The sequence below is a fragment of the Heteronotia binoei genome, chromosome 3 (assembly GCF_032191835.1).
Source record: "Heteronotia binoei isolate CCM8104 ecotype False Entrance Well chromosome 3, APGP_CSIRO_Hbin_v1, whole genome shotgun sequence".
NCBI lineage: Eukaryota > Metazoa > Chordata > Lepidosauria > Squamata > Gekkonidae > Heteronotia > Heteronotia binoei.
In genome coordinates, this window is record NC_083225.1 from 129,323,527 (window position 1) to 129,347,405 (window position 23,879).

The 23,879-nt window shown below is 46.7% G+C and overlaps 1 protein-coding gene and 1 non-coding gene across 5 annotated transcripts in view; both read left to right on the forward strand.

Annotated features, from left to right (window-relative positions):
- CADM2 (cell adhesion molecule 2) overlaps positions 1–23,879 on the forward strand; it is a 966,308-nt gene that overhangs the window by 773,729 nt on the left and 168,700 nt on the right. For all 4 annotated transcript variants that reach the window (XM_060234430.1, XM_060234429.1, XM_060234431.1 and 1 more), the window contains one exon: positions 20,082–20,260. In XM_060234430.1, coding sequence (XP_060090413.1) covers positions 20,082–20,260 — 179 coding nt within the window. The remainder of the gene's footprint in view (positions 1–20,081; positions 20,261–23,879) is intronic.
- LOC132569194 (U4 spliceosomal RNA) lies at positions 21,748–21,889 on the forward strand. Its single transcript, XR_009555242.1, has one exon. It is a non-coding gene; the product is annotated as a U4 spliceosomal RNA (small nuclear RNA).

Here is a 23,879-nt window from a genome sequence, read left to right on the forward strand (position 1 = left end):
CAAGCAATTGTATTTTATAATGTTTTACTTAAGCTATGTAATAAGAGGATTTACACACACAGGTTCACAAACAAGCACTCAAGAGACTAGGAAAAATAGAAGTTATCGATCGAGGATTTTATGGGTCGTTGAGATGGGTAATATTCACCTGATCCAGAAGAGGTGACATCCGTTCAGTGGAAAGATACAGAGAGGGGGACGAGCACGACCAGTGTGACATGCCTTATAGACCCGATTACAGGAGTAACGGAAGGTACAGACTGCAAATGGCACCCTACAGAATGCACACCGAAATGGGTTTTGACCCATACTATATAGGGGTCCGACGGATGGGGACCGTTAGTTACCAAGGGGTCCTTGATGATCCGGCAATGGCTTTCTTGAATAGCTACTTAATTAAAACAATAGATTGGGAATTCTACACATTCGCTATAATGACAGGCTTGGACGTGACTGAATGATTCGTTGCCCATTTTTAGCTGACACTCAGGAAATGATCCTTTAGAAAAATAAAGACCTTGAGTGGTAGGATGAGTCAAATCATGCATTTGAATGGAAGTGGCAGAGTAGAAGTGATGGGCCGAAGGAAGAGGCCATCAACAGGTAGCAGAAGATCAGAGTGAGAATAATACTTAACAGCAGTTCCCATGTTATTATGCATCATGTTTGGGCGGAGGCATTGGGGGGGGGGGATAGGTGAGACTACACTGAGAGGCAGACTTCAGGCGCCAACCAGAACAAGCTCTCTGCCGGGTCCACTCCACTTTTAGGTGGAGTGTTTTCTTGGCTTGTTTCTGGTCAGACTCCATTTTGTTTCCAGGAATAGAAGACCCACACTCTCTCTCTAGGCACTGGGGCACTCCATTTTATCAGGTAGCGTCTCTCAGTAACAATTCCCTTCTTTGCGGTCGTGCTTATCCATGGATATGATGACCGCACATTTGTGGTGCCAGGTGGCACTGCCATTGGAGAACTGCACTTCCAGAGAAGAGGCACAGACAACAGAGAATGAGACAGTAAAAGTATCAGAGATAGGAGTGTTGACTAGAGAAATGGGGTGCCAGCTCTCTGAGAGCTCATTTCTTCCTTAAGACCAAATCCAAAAATACCAGATTAAAATGAGGGGCTGCAGAATGCTTCTCTTACTGAATCTGTGCTAATAAAAGGGTACATTTGAATAATAATGGTGAACCAAACTGACTTCTGCATGAGTACAATGCGACAAGGCAAATCTACGTGCAGGAAATAGGAGGGCGCTTACCAAATCAGTCTACCAGAAGCATCAAAATTATTCATGGGATTAAATAATGCAATTGTTTTCATGCAAAACATGCACACATTATATACGAAGGCTAAATACATGGTGAGTCTGGCAGGCAGTCTGCCAGTGACCCAGGTTACAAAATAACACCCATCTATCTAACATAATTTTCTACCTATCCGCCGCCCGATTTTCTACCTATCCGCCGCCCGATCCACATCTCTCGGACTGTTCGTACTCGCCAGCTAGATCTTCTAGATCACGTGAGGGCTCGTCTGCTGACGAACAGGAAGCATCTTCATCCGGGGAACCCTCCCCTCCACAGAAAACATCCGAGGAGCAACCCATTTCCCCGTCAGAGGACCTAAAATCATACGGGGATTTGATTAAGTGTGTGGCCCAGTCGCTGTTGCTCACCACAGTACAACCCCAGTCTGTCATTACCGACACCGTGTTTGACATCGTGCAGATGGACACCTCCACTGCGGTGGCCCTGCCCTTGACCAACGTCATGATGCACACGGCCAAGGCTTCGTGGGATAAGCCGATGTCACTGAATATTGGAGAGTTCTGAGGGATTCTACCTTATCAATCAATGGATTGAAGACTAGGGTGGTCAGGTTGCTTAGTGCTAAGAAGTAATTGCCTTCAACATGGATGGTATAAATGACAAGAATGCCAAGCATAATAAATTTTAGATCACTCGTCATGTTGCCGTATTCCGTGCTGTTCAAATTAACGACTCGATCGAGGGGTCCGTGTTTTGACATTACTTTACTTTCTGCAGCCCAATTCAATGGGTTCCATTCTATGGAGGAAAATAGGTGCTCTTCCCCATTTGGGTCCGTCAACATTATAGGGAATTTAGTAGTATGGGGAAGGAAGTGGTCTGTTCCAACCAACACAATGATTTTTAGCGGGTCGCCAATGTTCCAAATAGCAGCGGATACAATGGCTATCAAGCAGGGTGCTATCTGTGCACTGGGGGATTCTGTGACTGGAACCTTGGAGAGTTTGGGCATGAGCCAGCAAGCCACGGGGATCACTGGTTCTGTCGTTAGCTTTCGTTGGTGACAGAACTGTTCAATCTTTCCAGATATCTTAAAAATACAATTCACAATACTTTCTGAGGGGCAGGCTTGCAAGGCCTTGGTCATTCTCAGGTCTGTGTACCCCTTTAAAACTACAAGCGTTTCTGGGCTTCAGGCTAAATAACCAGTCATGGCCTCTCCAGGATCCTGCTTTCCGTTATATTGGTACACATTTGTGAATTTTCCATGTCTAGCTACCGAGCACGGGGGATTCCCTGGAGACTCTGAGTGGCCATAACAGTCCCAAACTTGCTCTTGTGTCCCAAATTGTTCTGTTTGTACTAGGGGTGCACCTATCTTTACTACAAGCAGCACAAAATAAAATATACTTATCATCATATTCAGCAATCTGTCTGACTGGGACACAACCTGTGAAAGGAATTATTGTTTTTCCAGACACGTTTTCCCACAGCTTTATTTATGTGATTGTATCCCCCCCCCCGCCCTGGCTGACTTGGAAGAATAGGGGCGTCTTCTGAAAGGGTCATGAAAGTATCAGCTAGGCAGACTTGGTTGGGCTGCGCTTGTGCGCTTAAGGAGATCTGTTTTACATTTATCACAGGCATAGATCTCCTTTTTGCTATGAGAACAGCAGGATCGCTAGGAGTGGTTACTTCCGGTGCCTTCCTTTTCCACTCCTTCAACTGAGAACAATGGAAATACTTGAGCCTTGGCTCTGCTCCCCTTCTAGGGATGGCTACTTGATAGATGGCAGGGGTTACTCTCTGTGTGATTTTTACTGGCCCCTGCCATTTTGCCACCAGAGAGTGTTCTTGTTGGAACAGTTTGCGATACATAACAGTTGTCCCACTTCCCATTGCTGGGGATTTCGAACCCAGCCCAATCTCTTACCCACCCTCTGTTGGGTGACTCCTAACTGGCAGGCTACTTGATGGTGGACTTTGCTTAGCTCACTGATCAATGTCCGCACCCATTGATCTGTGACTAAGGCAGGCTGTAGTTCAGAAGAGACTTGTGTGTCTATCCAGAATGCTTCTGGCAGTAGCATTTTTCACCCCGTCATAACCAGGTGTGGGGAGAAACCATGTATGGCCTTTGTTCCTCTAAGGGCCATGAGGATGATGAGCAGCTTCTCGTCTCAGTCCTTCCCAGTGGATCGCACTATTTTCCTAAGAGCTTCCTTTAAGGTGTGGTTTGTTCTCTCTGTGGCTCCGGATGACTGCGGGTGTGCAGCAATGTGAAATCTGTTTTATTCCCAGAGCCTTACACAGTTTTTAGTAACTTCCCCAATGAAGTGTGAGCCCAAATCTGAGTCAATTACATGTGTGATTCTGAATTTGCTAAAGATATTGTTAAACAGAATTTTGGCTGTGGTTGCTGCCGTGTTATTGCGGCAGGGAAATTCCTCAACCCATTTGCTAAATGGATCTATTATGGTCAGATAATACTTGTATCCTTGTGGGGTGCTGGGAAGAGGGCCAATAAAATCAATTTGGATCCGAGCCCATGGCCTTCAATCCTCTGATGCTGAATAGGGGCTTTGGTGCTGGCTGGGTCTGCACATACCATAGCACAGGTTCTAATTTCTCCAAATCCAGTCATGGCTCTCCCTTCTACGTGTAATGAGGAGCCATCACAAAACCAACACGTGAAACCTTGCAGCAGTGCTTCCTCTAAGGATCCGCCCCAAACTGCAGGCCATGTATTCTTCTTAAATTTAGGTATAGGGCATTCATGTTCTGTCCCTACAATCATTAGACCATAAGGAGAGAGTGGCTGCTTGGATTCCCTCTGAAAGTCGACGCCTTTGCTTACCAAGGCTATCGTCCATTGTGCAATTCTGTTGTTGGTGACCTGCCCATTCTGAATTTTTCTGGACAAAATATATTTCAACGGAGCATGTGTGGTCTGCTCGATAATCGTTGCTCCACCGATAATAAATTCCCAGTGTTCCAGACTCCATACTAGGGCTAAGCATACTTTCTCGCAAGTTACAGGATGCATAAGCTACAACTCTCATAGCTCCGTTTTGGTTCTGGCTCAGGGTGGCAGCGATACTTTGTTCAGAGGTGGCCATTTGGATATAAAATGGTTTTGTCATGTCAGGGTGCACTAGTGCGGGGGCTTGTAAAAGGCTTTTCTTGAGGTCGGCAAAAGCTAACTGCTGTTCTTTCCCCCATTCCCATTTTGCATTTTTCTTAAGCAGTGCGTAGAGAGGACGGGCCTTATCAGCAAAATTCTCTATGAAGGCGTGCGAGAAGTGAAACGTTCCTAGCAGAGCTCTTAGTGAATGAGAATCGGTGGGGGCAGGGAGCTTTGCAATCACTTCCACCCTTTGTGCCTTTCTGGGGTTCTGCTTTCGGCTCCTAGTGTCAGTCCTAGGTATCACTTCTGTTTTTACAAGCTTCGCCTTTTCCTGGCTAGCCTTGAAGCCGGTATCCTGCAATAAGCTCAGTACTTCCTGTGTGATTTCACATGTCTTTGCCTGCTCCTCTGAATGGATCAGGCTTTCGTCTATGTAACTGATCACGTGATCGCAAAAGGAAGGGCTTAGCTTCTCCCACATCTGTATTATGTGCGCATGACAAATGCTAGGGCTAGAATGGAAACCTTGGGGCGTCTGAAGGAATACTGTTGTCCTCGAAATGTGAAGGCAAATTTGTACCAGCAATATTCATGGGGTCTAATTGAATGGAACGCATTGGCCAAGTCCATAACGCTATAGTATCTTGATGCTGCCACTATGACTGCCAGGATCTCTTTGTATTTTGCCACTACTGGAGCTACCGCAGGAGTGACAGCATTTAGTGCTCTGAAGTCTATTGTCATTCTCCAGGTTACCCCGTCTGCCTTTAGTACCGGCCACAGAGGCAAGTTACATATAGACTGCATGGGGAGAATTACATCCCATTTCAAAAGACCGTCAATTGTTTTAGCGATCCCAGCTTCGGCCTCAGCTGGATATTTATACTGTTTTTTGCAGTGGGGGATCCCGTCCTTCAATTAGTTCACAAGCATTTTTAACCAAGCCACACTCCGCTTTTTCCTTAGTTCAAACATTGGGAAACTCGATAGTCCATGAATCTGAAGTGATAGGTGCCAATGGGAATGATGCCTTAAGGGCGACGCATCTCTGCACTGCATTAATGAGAGGAGGACTGTCTTCCAGCTGCCACAGCAATCCATTAGCTAAGTCTACGGTGAGCCTGTTCATTCCCAGAATACTGGGCTCTTCCTCATCCTCACAAGCTTGAATTCTTGTATGCAATATCTCAACAATAATGGGAATGTTCTCCCAGAGTTTGGATGCATGGGAACCTCCAGCAAAGCCTGAAAGGGTCATAGGCACGTGGGCAGGGTTTGGATGAAGTACATTTAAAGCGGCACCGGTGTCTACTAGGAGATCTGCAGTTTAAATATTCCCCAGGGTCCCTATACCTACTCGTACCATCGGTATTCCCCAGTCATCAGGCTTAAAGCGTGCCACGACTCCAGTGGGAAGAGGATGGGACCCAGGGCACCCCTATTTATACTGACTTAGATCAGGGTACAGCTGCTGAGGATTGGAAGAAGTAGTAATGGTGGCCATGGGAGGGGCACTCGCCTCAGTACGCTGCATGCTGAGCTTCTTTTCCTATTCCTGCATAGCTGCTAAGAGAACATGGGTAGGTTTCTTATCGTATATGCTCATGTCTTCCCCCATATCCTTAAGCCATCTCCACGCATCCTTTCTTATTCTGGATGTGTCCAGAGTGTACTCTTTTTTGTGGAAGCCTACATTTCTACCTGGTTGAGGCAGGGAGAGAGGAGGAGGGGGAGGCCGGGGGACTGTAGGAGCTGTTGCGGGTTGCTGATGCGCATACATTCCTTGGGGAGGGGGTGCCGGAGCCGAAGGAACATGGGGATTGTATGGGTTCGGCTGCTACATGTATTGACCCTGGATCGGAGGCGGCCCATATCTTCTGTTTTGACTGAAGTGACTGTACTAGTTTGCTTGAGGGGGAACGGGAGCTGCCATATGTGGGGGCAGTGTTCCAGTCTTGTGATTGTGCTTATAGTCAAGGTAGCCTCTGTTTTCCCCTTGGTCCTTGTTCCATTCTGCTCGGGCTGGGTGAACTTTATTCCTTTCATGCCTTGGCTTAAAATGTGGCCCGTTGTTGGCATATGTTATAGCCTGTATGAGCTCAGCCTGCTTAGTTTCTTGTGTCCTACAGGAGGGTTTGCAGCTTGTCTTAGGTACACGTTCCCTCATTAAGTCTGACACATATTGGGATTTTTTCATTAAGGTCCAGCCATGTCATTAAATTGTGCATTTAATGGATATGCCCCATAGCTTCTCTGGTCTCTTGATCCAGTTCTCTGTATATTTCTGCCTTAAAGTCTGGCTGATTAAAATTATACATTCCATTTACTGCTGGGATTCTATCGGCTAGAATGGCTAGCGTCTTCTTCCTGCCTAAGTGGCTCGCTGGGCTCTCCCCGGGACATTGCTTGTCTTCAAAATACATTGCTGTGGCATCCATTCCAGGCCACATTAGGCGAATGACAGCCTGCATCCACCCCACATGATCTCATGTAGTTAAATTATGGGCGTTGACTCCTGCGTCAAAAGTAGTAGCATCAGCCCTATTTATACAGATACGCGCTAGTTGCGTTAGGTCTGCCCCAGTAGCTGTTGGGTAAGCCATAGCTACCTTTGTCATCCAGTCTAAACCGTTCTCTCTATTGAAGGGGCCTACAGAGTCAGCTGTAGCCTTAGCTTCATATGGTTTTCACGGGGCATATTCAGTGATTTCTTGAGTGGTAACTCTTCCCTGTCCCACTTGGGTGTTTATTATCTTCATATGAATCGGCCTTAAGGGCACTCCCTTTTCTTCTCTGTTTTCCACGGGGGCAGACTGGGGAGCCTCATAACTCCTGAGTTTCCAATCGGGATTGAAAGGGGAGATGGCCTGGGCGTCTTGGGGAACCGCATCTTCTGACATTAATTCCATTATGCCCTTAGCTGACATGTTTTGGTTTGATAACTGAAATGAAGTTTTGCCTCCAGTTCCTCTGTCTCGGCTTTGCACGTATCATGATTGACCTCGTCATAGACATTGATCTTTTTCTGAGCTATGTGCTTTGCCAGCCTTTCTGCATCCTCCAGTTCCTTCTGCAACCCTTCTATGAGTTCCTTAGCCTTACTATGTTGCGCAAACAGCTCCTCTTACTTCTGTTGGTGAGTCAGGAGGATTGAGGTAAGGACTCTCCGCTCCATTTGGTTATTAATTTCAACACCTCTGACCTGTTCCAGCTCCTGAGTCAGGACTGCCTTTTGATCTTCAAAATCTGCTTCCAGATCCCTCTGGGTAACGTCTAACTGTGCCTCTAACTCCACATTCAAATCCTGTATCTGGCGCTGTGCTGCCTCAAGTTGGGCATTGCAGCTGGTCCTGAGTAACTGCATCTCTAAATTCTTTATAGTTAGTTCCCTGCCTCTCCTTTCTATTTCAGCCATGTGTTTCTCCTTCATTATGATCATCTCTCTTTCCTTTTCCTCCTTTAACACAGTCATCTCTTTCTCTATCTTGGTAAGCCCGGAACTTAGTTCCTCATTTCGTGCAAGCACGCCTGCGATAAAAGAGGTAGCGTCCTGGAGTGCAATAAACATTCCCCAGGCGGCTAACTCCTGTTCTATTGACTGTCCAATTTTTCCTTTCTCACACGACTTCTGGAAAGCTTTCCTAAAGGTCTGGAGAGGATCGGGACTCTCAAAGGACCCAGCCTCCCAAGGCGTTCTTTCCTTGCTTTGCCAACCATTTTCCAAACTTATCTAACTCTGGTTTCTGACTCATTTTTCTCTACTGAAAACACGACCACTATGTCACAATTTATTCTACACAATCTAATCTTACTATACCTTAAACCAAAATCCTATGCCTTACCCTATATTCTTATGTCTATGTCAAAACCCAAAACCTACAACTCTATTCCTATAATGAGTAAATTGCCCCAGTGAGACCACAAAATTGTGGGCTTGCAAACTCTATTTTGGCTGCTTTGTGAGTGTGTGTGCATGTCCCTTTAAAAAAGCATGTTTGGAAATGTTTCCAAAGCCTTGTGGGCATATGACAGATTTCACTTTCATTTAGTGGCAAAAAAAGAGGATGAGGAAATGAAGACTGTATTCAGGGGAACAGCACTGCTGTATATTTATTTATTTAGCAATTGGAAAGTATCTTGGCTCCATCCCCAATGTCTCCTGAATTCAATGCCAAAGGCCTCAAATATTTCCTGAGTCAGATCTGGCAACCCTAGCTAATTTAGTAATTTCTGTCACTTGAATTAGTTTAACAAAAGGTCTTACTATTTGGAAATTCAAATGCCAGCAGCCCTCTCTGAAAAAGTTATCTTATAAGGCAAAGAAAAGCAGAGAAAATGTGATACTTATTACGTAACTCATATTAACAAAGTCAACAGAACAACTTTCTTCATAACTTGTGTGGTCAACTAAAGCAGTCCTTGAAAGCCAACTGATGAAGGGCAAGCCCACCCTGGGTCAGAACACAGCACAGGTACTACTGCTGTGCCTTGCTCCTCATTGCCTGCACTGCACATAATTCTGTGCTGAGAGGTACTGACTGAGTCTCATTCCCTTCCACTCTTGCTGTATAACAGCTAGGGCTCAAAATAAAGTTTCCAGTTCTAAGATTGAACCCCCTCATGGCCAATCTGATATGCAGTCCAAAAAATTACTGCTCAACCCCAAAGTGACCATCTAATCCCATAGTGCCAAAATAAAGGAGGGGTGGTGGGGTGTAAAACAAAGCAAAAGTCTGGTATAGGTTGCCAGTCTGACTTTGGGGGTGGAGCCTGGAAACTTTTGGGGTTTCACCTAGCAAGGATGTGATATCACTTCCCAAGCTCCACCTCCTTCTGATGATGGTTAGTTAGTCACAGGAGGGGCATGGATTCTGAAGCTTCACTCCCATACACTGGCAATATACGTAATCATTTTTCTCAGGTGACATTTCTACAGGTTTTTTTTTTATTTTTCTTGATTTTTTTACCCAAGCCACATTTGACATACAGCTCTATAGATATGCTAGTTCCTGGAGAGCATGTTACTGTGCATTTTAAACAGCCTTTCCCCTGATGGTCATAGGTGCATTTACTGGAGTTCTTTGCTGTCTGAATGAATGGTTTTTCATACTTTGTAAACTGCCTTGAGTCTCTGTGAGAAAGACAGACTATAAATGACATTAATAACAACAACAATCATCTATAGCACGCAAGTCACCATATTAAAGAGGACCAGTGAAGCACTCCCAGGGTGTTTTTGTTTCTTTTGTCATAAACCTACTTCCTTTTTCATTACTTCTGCAACATTTATTATGTTGTGAACAAACGAAGGGGTGTTTGTTTTTTTGAGGAGAGATTATATATATATATATATTTATCTTATTAATAGCCTGCTTTTCTGACTGAATGCAGATTACAGAGTCCTGAAAGAGAGAAAGAGAAAAGAGGGAGGGGGGATAATAATACCCTATGGCCTTGAATGGATAATGCAATAGCACTAGGAGTACAAAGCTTAAGAAAGCAAGCAATAATGTGGCCAAATGGTAAAAGATAACACAGTAAACACTGCCATTTAAAGATGCAATGAGACTCTGTAAATAGGGTTGCCAAATCCAATTCAAGAAATATCTGGGGAGTTTGGGGGCGGAGCCAGGAACAAGGGTGTGACAAGCATAATTGAACTCCAAGGGAGTTCTGGCCATCACATTTAAAGGGACAGTACACCTTTTTAAATGTCTTCCATCCATAGGAAATAATGAAGGATAGGGGCACCTTCTTTTGGGGCTCATAGAATTGGACCCCCTGGTCCAATCATTTTGAAACTTGGGGGGGGGGGTACTTTGGGGAGAGGCACTAGATACTATACTGAAAATTTGGTGCCTCTACCTTAAAAAACCACTCCCTCAGAGCCCCCAAAACCTACAGATCAATTCCCCATTATACCCTATGAGAATCGATCTCCACATAGGGAATAATGAAGAGCTCAGCAGACGTTTCCCTCCCCCGCCCACCCCGTTTCTGGCAACTCTGAAGCGACAGATTGGCGTCTCTACTCACGAGTTGCTGCCAACTTCTTCAAAGTAACACAGACACACCATCCCAAGAGGAAGCCTTTCAATCGGAGACTGAAACCTCCAAAGGCACATGGTCCTCTTGGGGCAAGGTTTCCCCTCACCGGCCAGCTGACTGGGGGCAGGAAGGAGCCTGGGAAAGCGGAAGAATCCCCGCTGGGACCTGGGGATTGGCAAGCCTATCTGTAAATAGTCATTTTTTATCTCCATCTTAAGTATTTGATTATGTATTGCAAGAATAAGTCTGCATTTCTGCAAAACCAGTTTGAGATTACCATTTGTGGAACAGCACTGTGAAATACCTAGGGATGCAGCGCAGTTTATTCTTATCCAAATTTCTTCCTGGGTTTTGATGTTCTGAAGGAAAGTTTATTTCCAAAACAGAACAATGCACTGGAAATCCTCCTGGCTGATATTTTTGAAACAGAGGTTTTAAGCACTGTACATGTATGACTTGCTGCAGTTATGCATTAACAATTTACACAGGTGCATTAATTAAAAATAGCCACAAAGCTATCTTAATATGACAGTGCGTACATCAAGGTTCTTTTGGTGCAGTATTAGGTTTGCAAGGTCTTGAGACTTTGGGGGTAGATCTGGGAGAGGGCATGGTTTGGGGAGCTGAGGGGCCTCAGCATGGTACCATGCCATAGAGTCCACCCTTCAAAGCAGCCATTTTCTCCAGGAGAGCTGATTTCTGTCAGATGGAGATCAGTTGTAAAAGTGAGAGATCTTTGGGACCCACCTGGAGGCTGGCAACCCTATTTATAAGTGCATTAGTGCACTTGTATACAATCCTGCCCTTCCTGGCCAAACAGCCAGTGGTGCTAAGTAGGGGTCATTTTGTAGAAAAAGAGGTGCCAGAACTTATTAGCACAACTCATTTGTATATGCCACACACCTCTGACACCATCAGGTGTACTAAATCATATCAGCTCAACATCTACCTGAAAATGCTTCTTGAATCATAATTGTCATAATAAAACCTCACTCCCATCATACTTCTAAAATTATTTTCTCCTATATGGCCACATTGGCATGATGAAGATTTCCATCTGTCTGCTTTATATGTTTTGGTTATTTCCCCATTTTTTGTGGGGGAAAATATTAGAAAGTTTGTCAAATCTTAGAGTTCAGTGAAGTTCTTACAGGAAATTTGAACAAAGGAGACCAGAAGGAATATTGGGGTGGAGGGAGGGAGGTAAGAAAGAGCACAATAAAATTTAGAAGTTCCAGAGCTCTGCTCCTGTGAGCTCCTGCCCAAAATGAGGCCTGGTGCTAAAGCCAGGGACCACCTTTGCTGCCCTGGAAGGATGGGAAGGCTGATGAACATTCCTGGGCATACGGGGCTCTGTCAGGGGTGGAGTAGGAAACTTTTAAAGGGACAGTTCCTCCCCCAACTGTGCAGTTTGCTCTCAGCCCACACACCTGCCCTGTTACAGTGCAGTCTTTGGCTGATCATCTTGTTTAAATAGGGCCAGGTAGGAATTTTTTGCCCCCACTTGATTGTCCTTGGTTGGAAGTCTTTTCGCCTACCTTGTACTTTGGCAGTGAACTGTGGTAGAATCATAGAGTTGGAAGGAACCTCCAGGGTCATCTAGTCCAACCCCCTGCACAATGCAGGAAACTCACAAATACCTCCCCCTACATTCACAGGATCTTCATTGCTGTCAGATGACCATCTAGCCTCTGTTTTAAAACCTCCAGGGAAGGAGAACCCACCACCTCCTGAGGAAGCCTGCTCCGCTGAGGAACCGCTCTAACTGTCAGGACATTTTTCCTAATGTTGAGCCAGAAAGTCTTTTGATTTAATTTCAACCCATTGGTTCTGGTCCTACCTTCTGGGGTCACAGAAAACAATTCCACACCATCCTTTATATAACAACCCTTCAAGTACTTGAAGATGGTGATCATATCACCTCTCAGCTGCCTCCCCTCCAGGCTAAACATCCCCAGCTCCTTCAACCTTTCTGTCACGGCTGGGGCCGGGTCAGGCAAAGTCCAGAGGCAGTCCGAGGTCTGTAGCCAGCAAGCAGGAGTGTCCGAGGTGCCAAATCCAAATCGCTGTGCAAGTATCGCAGGTCCGAGGTCCAGAAGCCGAGGTCAGGGAGTCCAGAAGTCAAAAGCCAAAGTCAGGGATTCAGGAACCAAAGTCAAGCCGGAGTGGATGCTAGAACGTCAGAGAGATGACTAGTTGCTTCCACAAAGCCTCCTCCCAAAGCCCACAGCTATATAGCCCTCTGCTGGCTGTTGCCCATTTGGGCTAATTGCTGGCTCTGGGAGGCAGCCAGGATCCTGTTACAACTCAAGCATCCTTGCTCTTAGGAGGGCCAGAATCCTCTCAAAACTCAGGACTCAGGGAGCGTCTTGCTTGTGAGCGTGCCGCCCTCCTCCGATCCCTGAGGTCCTGACGGAGGCGGTCACGCACACGAGCCACCCGAGAGGGCGAGGCAGGGGGGCTGGGGTCTTCTTCAGCAGGAGGCAGGGGTACTGGTGCAGGTGGCAGGGGTACAGTTTCCTTGGCAGACTCGTCTTCCTCTGCAGGGTCCCCAGCACCCATGACACTATCCCCCCCCAGGGCCCCCCTCCGTCGAGGGACCTGGGAGGTCGGGGTGGTCGTTGTGGAACTGTTGCACCAAGTCCGGGGCATGAAGATTGTCCACGGGCTCCCAAGACCGGTCTTCTGGGCCATATCCCTCCCAGTCCACAAGGTACTGGAGGCCTCCGCGATGGTACCGGGAGTCCAGGATCTGGCGCACCTCGTATTCTTCCTCGTCATCCACCAACACCGGTGGTGGCGGCGGTGGGCAAGGAGGCCGAGCTGGGTCAGGGGGTGCAGCTGGAACAAGGAGGGAGCGATGGAACACAGGGTGAATGCGGAGGTGAGGTGGCAACTGGAGCCTGAAAGCGACGAGGTTTATTTGGTCCATGACGGGGTAGGGTCCGATGAACCGCGCATCCAGCTTGTGAGACCGACCAGGCCGGCGCAGGTAGCGAGTCGAGAGCCACACCTGATCCCCCGGCTGGACTGGGGGGCCTTCCTGCCTCTTCCGGTCCGCAGCCAGTTTATAGGCTTCCTTGGCCCGCTGTAGCTGCTCTCGGAGCAAGTCTTGGCTGGCGCGGAGTTCTTGCAGGTAGGCCTCAACGGCGGGGACATTCGTGGGTGGCAGGATCGCCGGGAAGAACCGAGGGTGGTAGCCGTAGGTTGCAGCAAACGGGGTCATTTGGGTAGACGAGTGGACCGCGTTGTTGTATGCAAACTCCGCTAGAGGCAACAGAGTGGTCCAGTCGTCCTGCTGGTAGCAGGTGTAGCAGCGGAGATATTGCTCTAGCGTGGCATTGGTGCGCTCTGTCTGACCATCTGTCTGCGGGTGGTAGGCTGAGGACAGGTGCACTCGAGTACCCAGGCTGGAATGGAGGGCTTGCCAGAACCGAGAGGAGAACTGGGGCCCCCGGTCTGAGATCAGGTGGGCTGGGAGTCCGTGCAGACGAAAGATGTGTTGCAGGTAGAGCTGAGCTGTCTCCTGAGCTGTGGGAAGTTTCAGGCATGGAATGAAGTGGGCCATCTTGGTAAATAGGTCGACGACCACCAAGATGCAAGTCTGACCTTTGGATCGTGGGAGTTCCGTGATGAAGTCCATCGAGATGGTATCCCAGGGTCCTGAGGGTGCGGGCAAGGGCTGTAACAACCCCGAGGGTTTGGCCGGGACGTCTTTGGCCCGCCGACAGACGTCACAGGAGCTGACATAATGGGCAACATCGGAGCGAACTCGTGGCCACCAGAATTCTCGCGTCAGCAAGTGGGTGGTCTTATGCTGTCCGAAGTGCCCAGCGGGCAACGAGTCGTGGGTCAGGCGTAGCACTTCTGCCCGTAAGGGCCCGGGCGGCACATAGAGGCGTTCGCGGTGTAGCAAGAGACCGCCTCGAGTCGTGAACTCGCCTGCCGAGTCATCTTGGAGGGCCTGGAGGTGTTGCTGGACCCAGGGATCGTTGGCCTGGCTAGCACGAATGCCTCCACGAGTGTGGGTGTAGTGGAGGTGGCTGCAAACACTGAGGGCGGCAGGATGGGAGCAGTGGGCGCGGCCTCAGTTGAAGCAGGGGCGTATTCCGGTTTCCGGGAGAGTGCATCTGCTTTCCGGTTCTGGGTATGGGGGATGTAGGAGATCTGGAAGTCAAAGCGAGAGAAGAATAGGGACCACCGGATCTGGCGCTGGTTGAGACGGCGGGTGGTCTGGAGGTGCTCTAAGTTCCGGTGGTCGGTGAGCACTTGAACAGGGTGGCGAGCCCCTTCGAGGTAATGCCTCCAAACCTCAAAAGCCGCCTTGATTGCGAGCAACTCTCTCTCCCAGATGGTGTAGTTCTTCTCCGCAGCGGTGAGCTGGCGCGAGTAATAGGCGCAGGGCTGGAGTGGCTGAGACGGCTTCTCGCGCTGGGACAGCACTGCTCCCAGGGCCACGTTGGAGGCATCAGCTTCCACCGTAAAGGGAAGCTGGGGGTCAGGGTATCTCAGGAGTGGCCCGGTGGCAAAACGGGTCTTCAGAGTGGAGAAGGCGTTATCAGCTTCTGGGGACCAGTGGAAAGGTTCTTTGGGGCGGAGTAGTTGAGTCAGGGGCGTGGTCAGAGATGCATAGGCCGGGATGAATTGCCGATAATAGTTGGCGAAACCAAGGAACCGCTGCAGGTCTTTGCGATTCTGAGGGGCCTGCCAGGTCAGGACCGCTTCCACTTTTTTCGGGTCCATGAGGATTCCCTGTGGTGACACAATGTGACCAAGGAACTCGACGGAGCGCAGGTCAAAGTCGCACTTCTCCAGCTTGGCGTAGAGGCCATGGGCTCGTAGGCGCTGCAGGACCTGGCGGACGTGCTCGGCGTGCTGGGCAGGATTGCGGGAGTAGATTAGGATGTCATCCAGGTATATGATCGCGAAACGGTCGAGCAGGTCCCGGAATACATCATTCATGAACCTCTGGAAGACAGCGGGGGCGTTGGTCAATCCGAAGGGCATCACCAGGTGCTCGTACTGCCCGTATCGGGTCCCAAACGCGGTCTTCCATTCGTCTCCGGGCCGTATGCGCACCAAATTGTACGCTCCGCGGAGGTCCAGCTTGGTGTAGATTTGGGCCCCCTTTAAACGATCCAAGAGTTCAGGGATCAGTGGCAGAGGGTACCGGTCGCGGATGGTGATCTTGTTCAGGGCCCGGTAGTCATTGCACAGCCGGAGCTCCCCACTTTTCTTCTTCACGAAGAGGACTGGAGCAGACAGGGGAGAAGTTGAGGGTCGGATGAATCCGCGTTTCAGGTTCTTGTCCAGGTAGTCTCGCAAAGCTGCCAACTCAGGCTCCGACATTGGGTACAGACGCCCCACCGGGAGTGGTGCCCCAGGTACCAAATCAATGGCACAGTCATAGGGTCGGTGAGGGGGAAGCTGATCTGCTCCTGTCTCCTCAAAGACATCGGCGAAATCCGCATACTTCTGAGGGAGCTGAGGACCACCACTCGGGATGCCGGCTGCTAGAGTGGTGGGAGGAGTCAGATGGGGGCATGGGTCTCGGAAGCGTAGTTCCTGCTGGGCCCAGTCCACGATGGGGTTGTGCAGCTTCAGCCAGGAAAGGCCTAGAATCAGCGGGAAGCGAGGCATGCGGGCGACATCAAATTGTAGCTGTTCTTGGTGCTGCTGGACGTGGAAGGTGATGGGACAGGTCTCCTGGGTGACGGGGCCAGAACGGAGGAGGCGCCCGTCGATAGCCTCCACCAGCGTTGGAGTCTCTTTTGGCTGCACTGGAATCTGGTGCTGCTTTACAAAGGCGGCATCTATGAAACAGTGGGCTGCTCCCGAGTCCAGCATGGCATACACGAACAGCCAGCGTCCATCGGGCAGACGGAGTTTGACTGGTAGCAGGAACGGGCCCGGGGTATCAGCCTGTTGTTCGGAGGACCCAGCTAGTCGCCCCAGGCTGGAGGGTCCACTTACGCCTGGGGCTGGCCTTTTGGCGGCGGTGGCAATGTAGGTCCGGGTATCCGATGTTTAGCAGGGCAGCCAGAGGCATAGTGGCCTGCCGTGCCGCAGTAGAGGCACAGGTTCTGCGTGCGGCGTCTGGCCTTTTCTTCTGGAGTCAGGCGGGGTCGAGCAGCTCCAAGCTGCATAGGCTCACCCTCGTCTCTGGTACTAGCTGGGGATGGGAGAGGAGCCAAGTGGCATGGCGCAGGGAGCTGGCGCCCTCGGGTCTTGGCTTGGCGGCGACTTTCCAGGCGGCCATCGATGCGGAGGCAGAGGGTGATAAGTTCCTGGAGCGTGGGGGGCCGCTCCACCCTGGCCAGTTCGTCCAGGACTTCCTCTGCCAACCCCTCGGTAAACTGGTCCATCTGAGCAGCCTCATTCCACGCCAAGTCTTGGGCCAGGAGCTTGAATTCGGTGGCATACTGAGCCACCGAGGACTGGCCTTGTTTCAGGGCCCTGATTTTCCGGTTGGCTGTGGCTGCTTGGACTGGGTTGGAGAAGGCAGCAGACAGGTGGGCCTCAAACCCCTGGTAATCAGTCAGTAGGGGAGAGGACCCAACCAGTAGGGGTGTGGCCCACTTGGCCGCCTGCCCCTTTAACAGACTAATGATAAAACACACCTTCGTCTTGTCATTGGGGAAGTCCCGTGCTCTTAGTTCAAAGTACAGCTGACACTGTGCCAGGAAAGCAGGAAATTCTTCCACGGCACCCCCAAATCTGTCAGGTGGGGGAACTGGGCACTTGGCTGGAGCACTGGCCACAGGTTGTTGCTGCAAGTGCACTACTGCCTGTGTTAGCTGCTGTACCTGGGCTTGGAGCGCAGCCAGTAGTTCGGTGGTTTCACTTGCTTCAGCCTCCATCCTGTGGAGTGGGTGTTTGTCGGGTGGAAGCAATCTGTCACGGCTGGGGCCGGGTCAGGCAAAGTCCAGAGGCAGTCCGAGGTCTGTAGCCAGCAAGCAGGAGTGTCCGAGGTGCCAAATCCAAATCGCTGTGCAAGTATCGCAGGTCCGAGGTCCAGAAGCCGAGGTCAGGGAGTTCAGAAGTCAAAAGCCAAAGTCAGGGATTCAGGAACCAAAGTCAAGCCGGAGTGGATGCTAGAACGTCAGGGAGATGACTAGTTGCTTCCACAAAGCCTCCTCCCAAAGCCCACAGCTATATAGCCCTCTGCTGGCTGTTGCCCATTTGGGCTAATTGCTGGCTCTGGGAGGCAGCCAGGATCCTGTTACAACTCAAGCATCCTTGCTCTTAGGAGGGCCAGAATCCTCTCAAAACTCAGGACTCAGGGAGCGTCTTGCTTGTGAGTGTGCCGCCCTCCTCCGATCCCTGAGGTCCTGACGGAGGCGGTCACGCACACGAGCCACCCGAGAGGGCGAGGCAGGGGGGCTGGGGTCTTCTTCAGCAGGAGGCAGGGGTACTGGTGCAGGTGGCAGGGGTACAGTTTCCTTGGCAGACTCGTCTTCCTCTGCAGGGTCCCCAGCACCCATGACACTTTCCTCATAGGACTTGATCTCTAGACCCCTCACCATCTTTGCTGTCCTTCTGTGGACCCAGCTTGTCTATATCCTTCTTAAAATGTTGTGCCCCAAACTGAACACAGTACTCCAGGTGAGGACTTACCAGAGCAGAGTAAAGCGATACCATCACTTCACGTGATCTGGACACTATACTTCTGTTGATACAGCCCAAAATTGCATTTGCCTTTTTAGCCACCACATCACACTGTTGACTTATGTTCTGCTTATGGTCCACTAAGACCCCTAGATTCTTTTCGCACATACTACTGCTAAGATAAGTCTCCCCCATCCTATAACCATGCCTTGGATTTTTTCTACCTAAATGCAGAACTTTACATTTATCCCTGTTGAAATTCAGTTTATTGGTTTTAGCCCAGTTTCCCAGCCTATCAAAGTCATCCTGTACCTTGTTTCTGTCTTCTACTGTATTTGCAACCCCTCCCAATTTAGTATCATCTACAAATTTAATAAACATTCCCTCTATTCCTTCATCCAAATCATTTATAAAGATGTTGAACAAAACAGGTCCCAGGACAGATCCTTGAGGCACTCCACTTGTCACTCCTCTCCAAGAGGATGAGGAACCATTCACAAGCACTCTTTGGGTGCGATCTGTCAACCAGTTACAGATCCACCTAAGGGTAACAGGATCCAAGCCACATTTTACCAACTTGTCAACAAGAACAGTATGTGGAACCTTATTAAAAGCCTTACTGAAATCAAGATAAACTATTACAGCATTCCCCTGATTCAGCAATTGAACTGGTAATTGGACTGGTGGTGCTGTTTAAATAGGTCGGTCACTTGGCAGGAAAGAGTTTGGGGCAATAAAAATGAGAAGGTGAGTACCTGTGGCACAGCCCCATTTGAGGTGCAAGGAGTAGATTAGGATTGGTTTGGGGCTGTACAGCTTGTGGCTGTGAATGCAGACTACGCAGGGACCTCCCCCCTTGAACTAAACCTTCCTGCAAGCTGTACAGTTTGGGGAGGTTGGAGTTTCAAAAGTGTAATGTTGATTAATGTCTGGCCAGCCTGGTATGAGCCATACCTTGGTTGGCTCATGCCAGGGGTAAAGTGGCTCCACTTAAACAGGTCAAGGAAGGGTCCTCGGTGTATCCCTGGCTTGACCTGTCGTGTTAAGTTGCCCTTGTCAGTTTCAGTTGTAGGTAAAGTGGCCCTTTAGTTACCCCAAATACTGTATCTGCCTCTTTACCCCAACTTGGGGGTGGGGAGGGTCCAATAATAAAATACCACATAATCATTTTGTTAATGCAACAGTCTTATGTATGGTCACTTTTTTGTAGATTTCCCCCTCACAAAGTTTTATCAATGCACACTTTCACATTACTAACATAGAGGGAAAATGTGCAGATGAAAGGAAGGCATTGAAACTGAATGCATACCAATTATGTTTGGATCCTATGATGTCATTCAACTTGCACTTCTTTCCAGCTACAGCAGAGGCTCTCCCCTGTTGCACTGCTTGCTTCCACTGCTAGCATGCAGAAGATCAACATTTTCCAAGGATCCTTTAATCACTCAGAAGTGCTAGCAGCAGAGGAAGTCAGTGTCTCATCGGAAGAATGCCTCTGCAGCAAGAGAAATGCAAGGGGGAAAGATGCCAAACCATAAACTCTGCTACTTATGATGGAAAGCCGGAGTGAAACAAGGAAGACTTTTGGAATTGCAACAGTAACAAAATGCACCAATCCTTCACAATATTTCATTGTACACTTTCAACCTATTTTGCATTTATTATTTGTATATTCTTAGTATCAAATAGTGCTATCCAGAGTCATAGAATAAAAAGCCTTATTTGTCAACAATTATCTATTTATGAATAACTTGTCTGAAATTTGAAAATTTGGATTGAAATTTATGGCAGCTTCTTGGGCAAAAGCAAACTCAGTTTAAAATAGACCATTGTTCTCGTATTTTATGCAGTGAGAGAAACTCATTGATATTGAATTGTGTCATTTATCTCTGATGTCAGTATTACTGGAGTCTATGCTTTGTATTTGAATTATTGTCTACTTGGCAAGGAAACCCCAAAATGATTTTGCAGAATATACATTTTAATATAAATAAATATTAATATTAATTTTTTTGTTTGTTTAATAGGCCAGATCCAGTATTATGGACAAAGGATGGTGGAGAATTACCAGATCCAGAAAGAATGGTTGTCAATGGTAGGGAGCTAAACATTAATTTCCTAAATAAAACGGACAATGGTACATATCGATGTGAAGCAGAAAATACTATTGGCCAAAACAGCGCAGAGTATGTCCTAATTATTCATGGTAAGTACTCCGTGTATATATTTAAATGATATAAATTGGCATGTAATTCAGTTAATTCGTTTTTAACTTTTTAAAAATCTACCTTTCTAGCATTTCATTTCTAACATTTCAGGGCTCTTTCTGAAATAAACATGTTTGATGCAAGTTTTTTTTCATAAATTGTCTAAGTAAATGGAGAAATATATAATTAAAAGTTGTGAAATGTATTTTAATATGATTCTAATAATCCTAAATTTATATATAACCAGATTACACAAAAGTATTATATGGAAAGTATTTGGGATAGGAGACACATAATAGTTATGTGTAGCTTTTTTACAATTTCTTTTTGGAAAGTATGCAAATACAAGCTTAGGTTCTTGTGGAAAGGATCAGTGTGGCTGTAGCTGTATAGGAAGATTGTAGAATTAGCAGTGGAAGGATCTCTGAGGCCTCACAAAAGAGCATAGTACTTCAGAGCTGGAAACTGACCTTGGCATATTTAGGCAAAGTGGTACAAAACCAGAAGTCACATCATTTTATTGGGATGACACTCTAGGATTAAATGTAGTTTAAAGACTTTGGGGTGAGTCCCAGAGCATTGCCCCAATGTGAAGGCATCACTCTGGTTTTATTCCAGAAGTGATATCACATGTAGGCACAACACTGTGTCCCTCCCCATTTTCTTCTGCTAGTTTGTAAGGCATTGGGGATGGTGAGAGTGTTCCACACCATTTCTGAGAGTTTCTTGACCTTGAGGAAGAGTCTTTTCAGGAAGACACTGTGTAAAACCGGAAGTGGCAAGAATCTGTTCTGTGAGTATACATATTCTCACGATTATTTAGATCCATACTTTGTTGAGAACGGAACAGTTTGGAGAGAACAAGCAGTGTATCAATGTGGTTCTGAATATTATTTTCATAAACATTTAAATCTGGTAAATTCAGACAGGAAAAAACATTGTATCTTTCTCACTTCAGTGATTTATGCTTTCTTGATCCAGAATTATGAACATTTCTTTTTCAGAATTACTGCATTTTAAAAGGAAAGTTTGTATGTAAAAGTCAAATGATTGGGAGATCATAATCTAATTTAATTTTATAAGTGCTTCATGTGGATAATTTTGAGTGTGTCAAAGTCACTAGCAACACATTTCATGAAATATCCAAGTTTGCCTTTATTTTTGTACTTCTCCACACAACTTTTTAATTAGTCATTCTTGGCTCAGTTGTTGAGCTGCAAATTATCAAAAACACCCCATGGATTAATGCTGCTCCTGATGCTAGATAAGTGCTGTGAATTTTATCGTTAGTTTAACTAATATTAGTGACAAAGGTAATGACTCATTGAAACAGTGAGAATTTAGTACTCTGGTTTAATGTTTATAAAATGAAATAATATAACTAACATTAGTTTAGTTCATACCTTTTATCCCTTCCCCAAAATAATGTTTGAAAAAGTTTACTAAAAAGTGTGGATTATATGTTTTCAAGATATTAATGTGTGTCAGCTTTGCACAGTGGCAGTATCATAGCCAATGAGGTTAATCCAAGGTGTGATTATTGCTAATTGAAATTGTTTCCCAATACTCTGCCATGATGACATTAATTGATATTAATGTGTGCTTTTGTGTGTATATGCAACACTGCACGAACAAAAATTTAAAAAATCCAAGCTATAATCAAAAGGGAAATGCCAAGAATACAACAATGAAAATAACAACCCAATACATGCAAAACTTGTGTTTGTATGTATGCCATACATACCCCCAATATTTTGTCACAGTTTGATCAAGAAATAGAACCCAAGGTGATCTCTGCAGATAAAGTTATGAGGCAATGCACAGAGGAGAAAAACCTAATCGTTATTGACAGGGATTCCTCTACATGGAACAATGTCTCACTTCAGACATGATGTCAAACCATGGTTTGTTTGAAGTATGGTTAGCTCATTTCATTCACAGACAATATTCAATCCTAGTTTGTCTCTAGAGGTTTCTAGCTCTAGTTTTCTAGTTTGCTTCTAGAGCAGGGGTGTCAAATGTGCAGCCTGCAGGCCAAACCAACCCGCCCAGGGCTTCGATCAGGCCTGTGGGGCTCTCTTCTCCCCCTCCTCCCTCTTGTCCTCACCCTGTGAAGCTCTGAGGCTGCCGACACATCCAGCCCTCCTAACAACTGAGTTTGACACCCCTATTCTAGAGGTTCCAGAGGTTTCTAGCTCTCCTGCTTGCTATCGCAGAATGTGTTGCTAGAGCCAAAAAGGTGTGCCCTCTTTTCCCTGAAGTGAATCCTTTCCTTCCACAAAACCAGAAGTCATCCCAGTTAAAGTATACACTCACTTTCAAGGGTCCAACAGACTGCTCTCCATGCTGCTCCTCATCCCCAAATTGTATCCAAGTATTAGCAACCATATTCCAGATTATTCTGATGAAGCTTGTCTGTACAAGTTCTGCAGCAAAGCAGGTCAGTGGAGCCACATGTTTTATGGTTAACAGTAGAAGTGCATCATGTACAATGCATTTTCCTCACCCCCACTGGTAAAGATGCAGATCATGGGTAAGAGACAGCAGCTTCCAAAAGCTATTCTCATACATTCCTGCCTGTGAATTAAGAGGCTCTCCTGGCTGTTACATTAACTAAAGAAGCTCCTCCAGTGGATACATGAAAGAGGGACTTTTTAGTGGTAGCTCTAAAGTTGTGGAATAACCTCCCCAGGGAGGTACACCTGGTCCATTCACTTTCAATCATTAGGAGGCAGCAGAAGATGGTTTTATCTGGGGAAGCATTTGATTAGTTTAATTTTTCTATTTACTGGCAAATTGTGATTTTAATTTATGTTTTTATGTACTTCATGCATTTTTATGTTTTTGTTTTGTTTATATTGTAAACCACCTTGAGTTCCAGAATACAGAAGGGCACCTAATTTTGTTTAAATCCATGTAAATAATAAACAAATGCCAGTCCAGCTGCCTCTGCAGCTTGTAGCCCTTGATGTGGTACAAGTGAGCAGTATTCATGCTTTCCCTTTATCCAAACCTCACCTCTTTTAACAATGGGCACTTTTCTTCTAAAATGGTAGAAGTCAATGAATAGTTAATCATGATGAAACAAATGTTACAATGTGTTCCTTAAGGGATGACTGATTTTTCTTGCTTATACCGTTATGCAATTTTTTAAAAAGGCATCTGAGTTGAAGAATATTTATGAGTTTGGACTCCCCACCCCTTTTATTACATATTCTTGATTTGATTATCTAGCTCAATGAGAACCAATAAGAGTCAGCAAGATGCTTCATTATCAAGGTTCCACTGTGGTAGTTGAGTCTGATTATTTGGTTGCCCATGTCAGCACATCTTTCCTATTAATGCGTAAGCTGGCCTTGCTGACATTTTTTATGTAATGGATACTGGAGATTTTTTTTTCCTAATTAAATTTCTGCAAATTCAGATTTGGAACTTCAGAGGGTAATGAGAATGTATTTTTGAGTTCAGCAAAACTACATAAAATAAAGTAACACTGAATGTACCAAGTTTCAAAACTGTCAGTGTTTTATAGTGTCTGAGATCAAATGATTTTCCAGTATAGTCTGATAATAAAGATAATCTTAGACAATTTTCTGACCTTACTTTGAGCAACGAGAT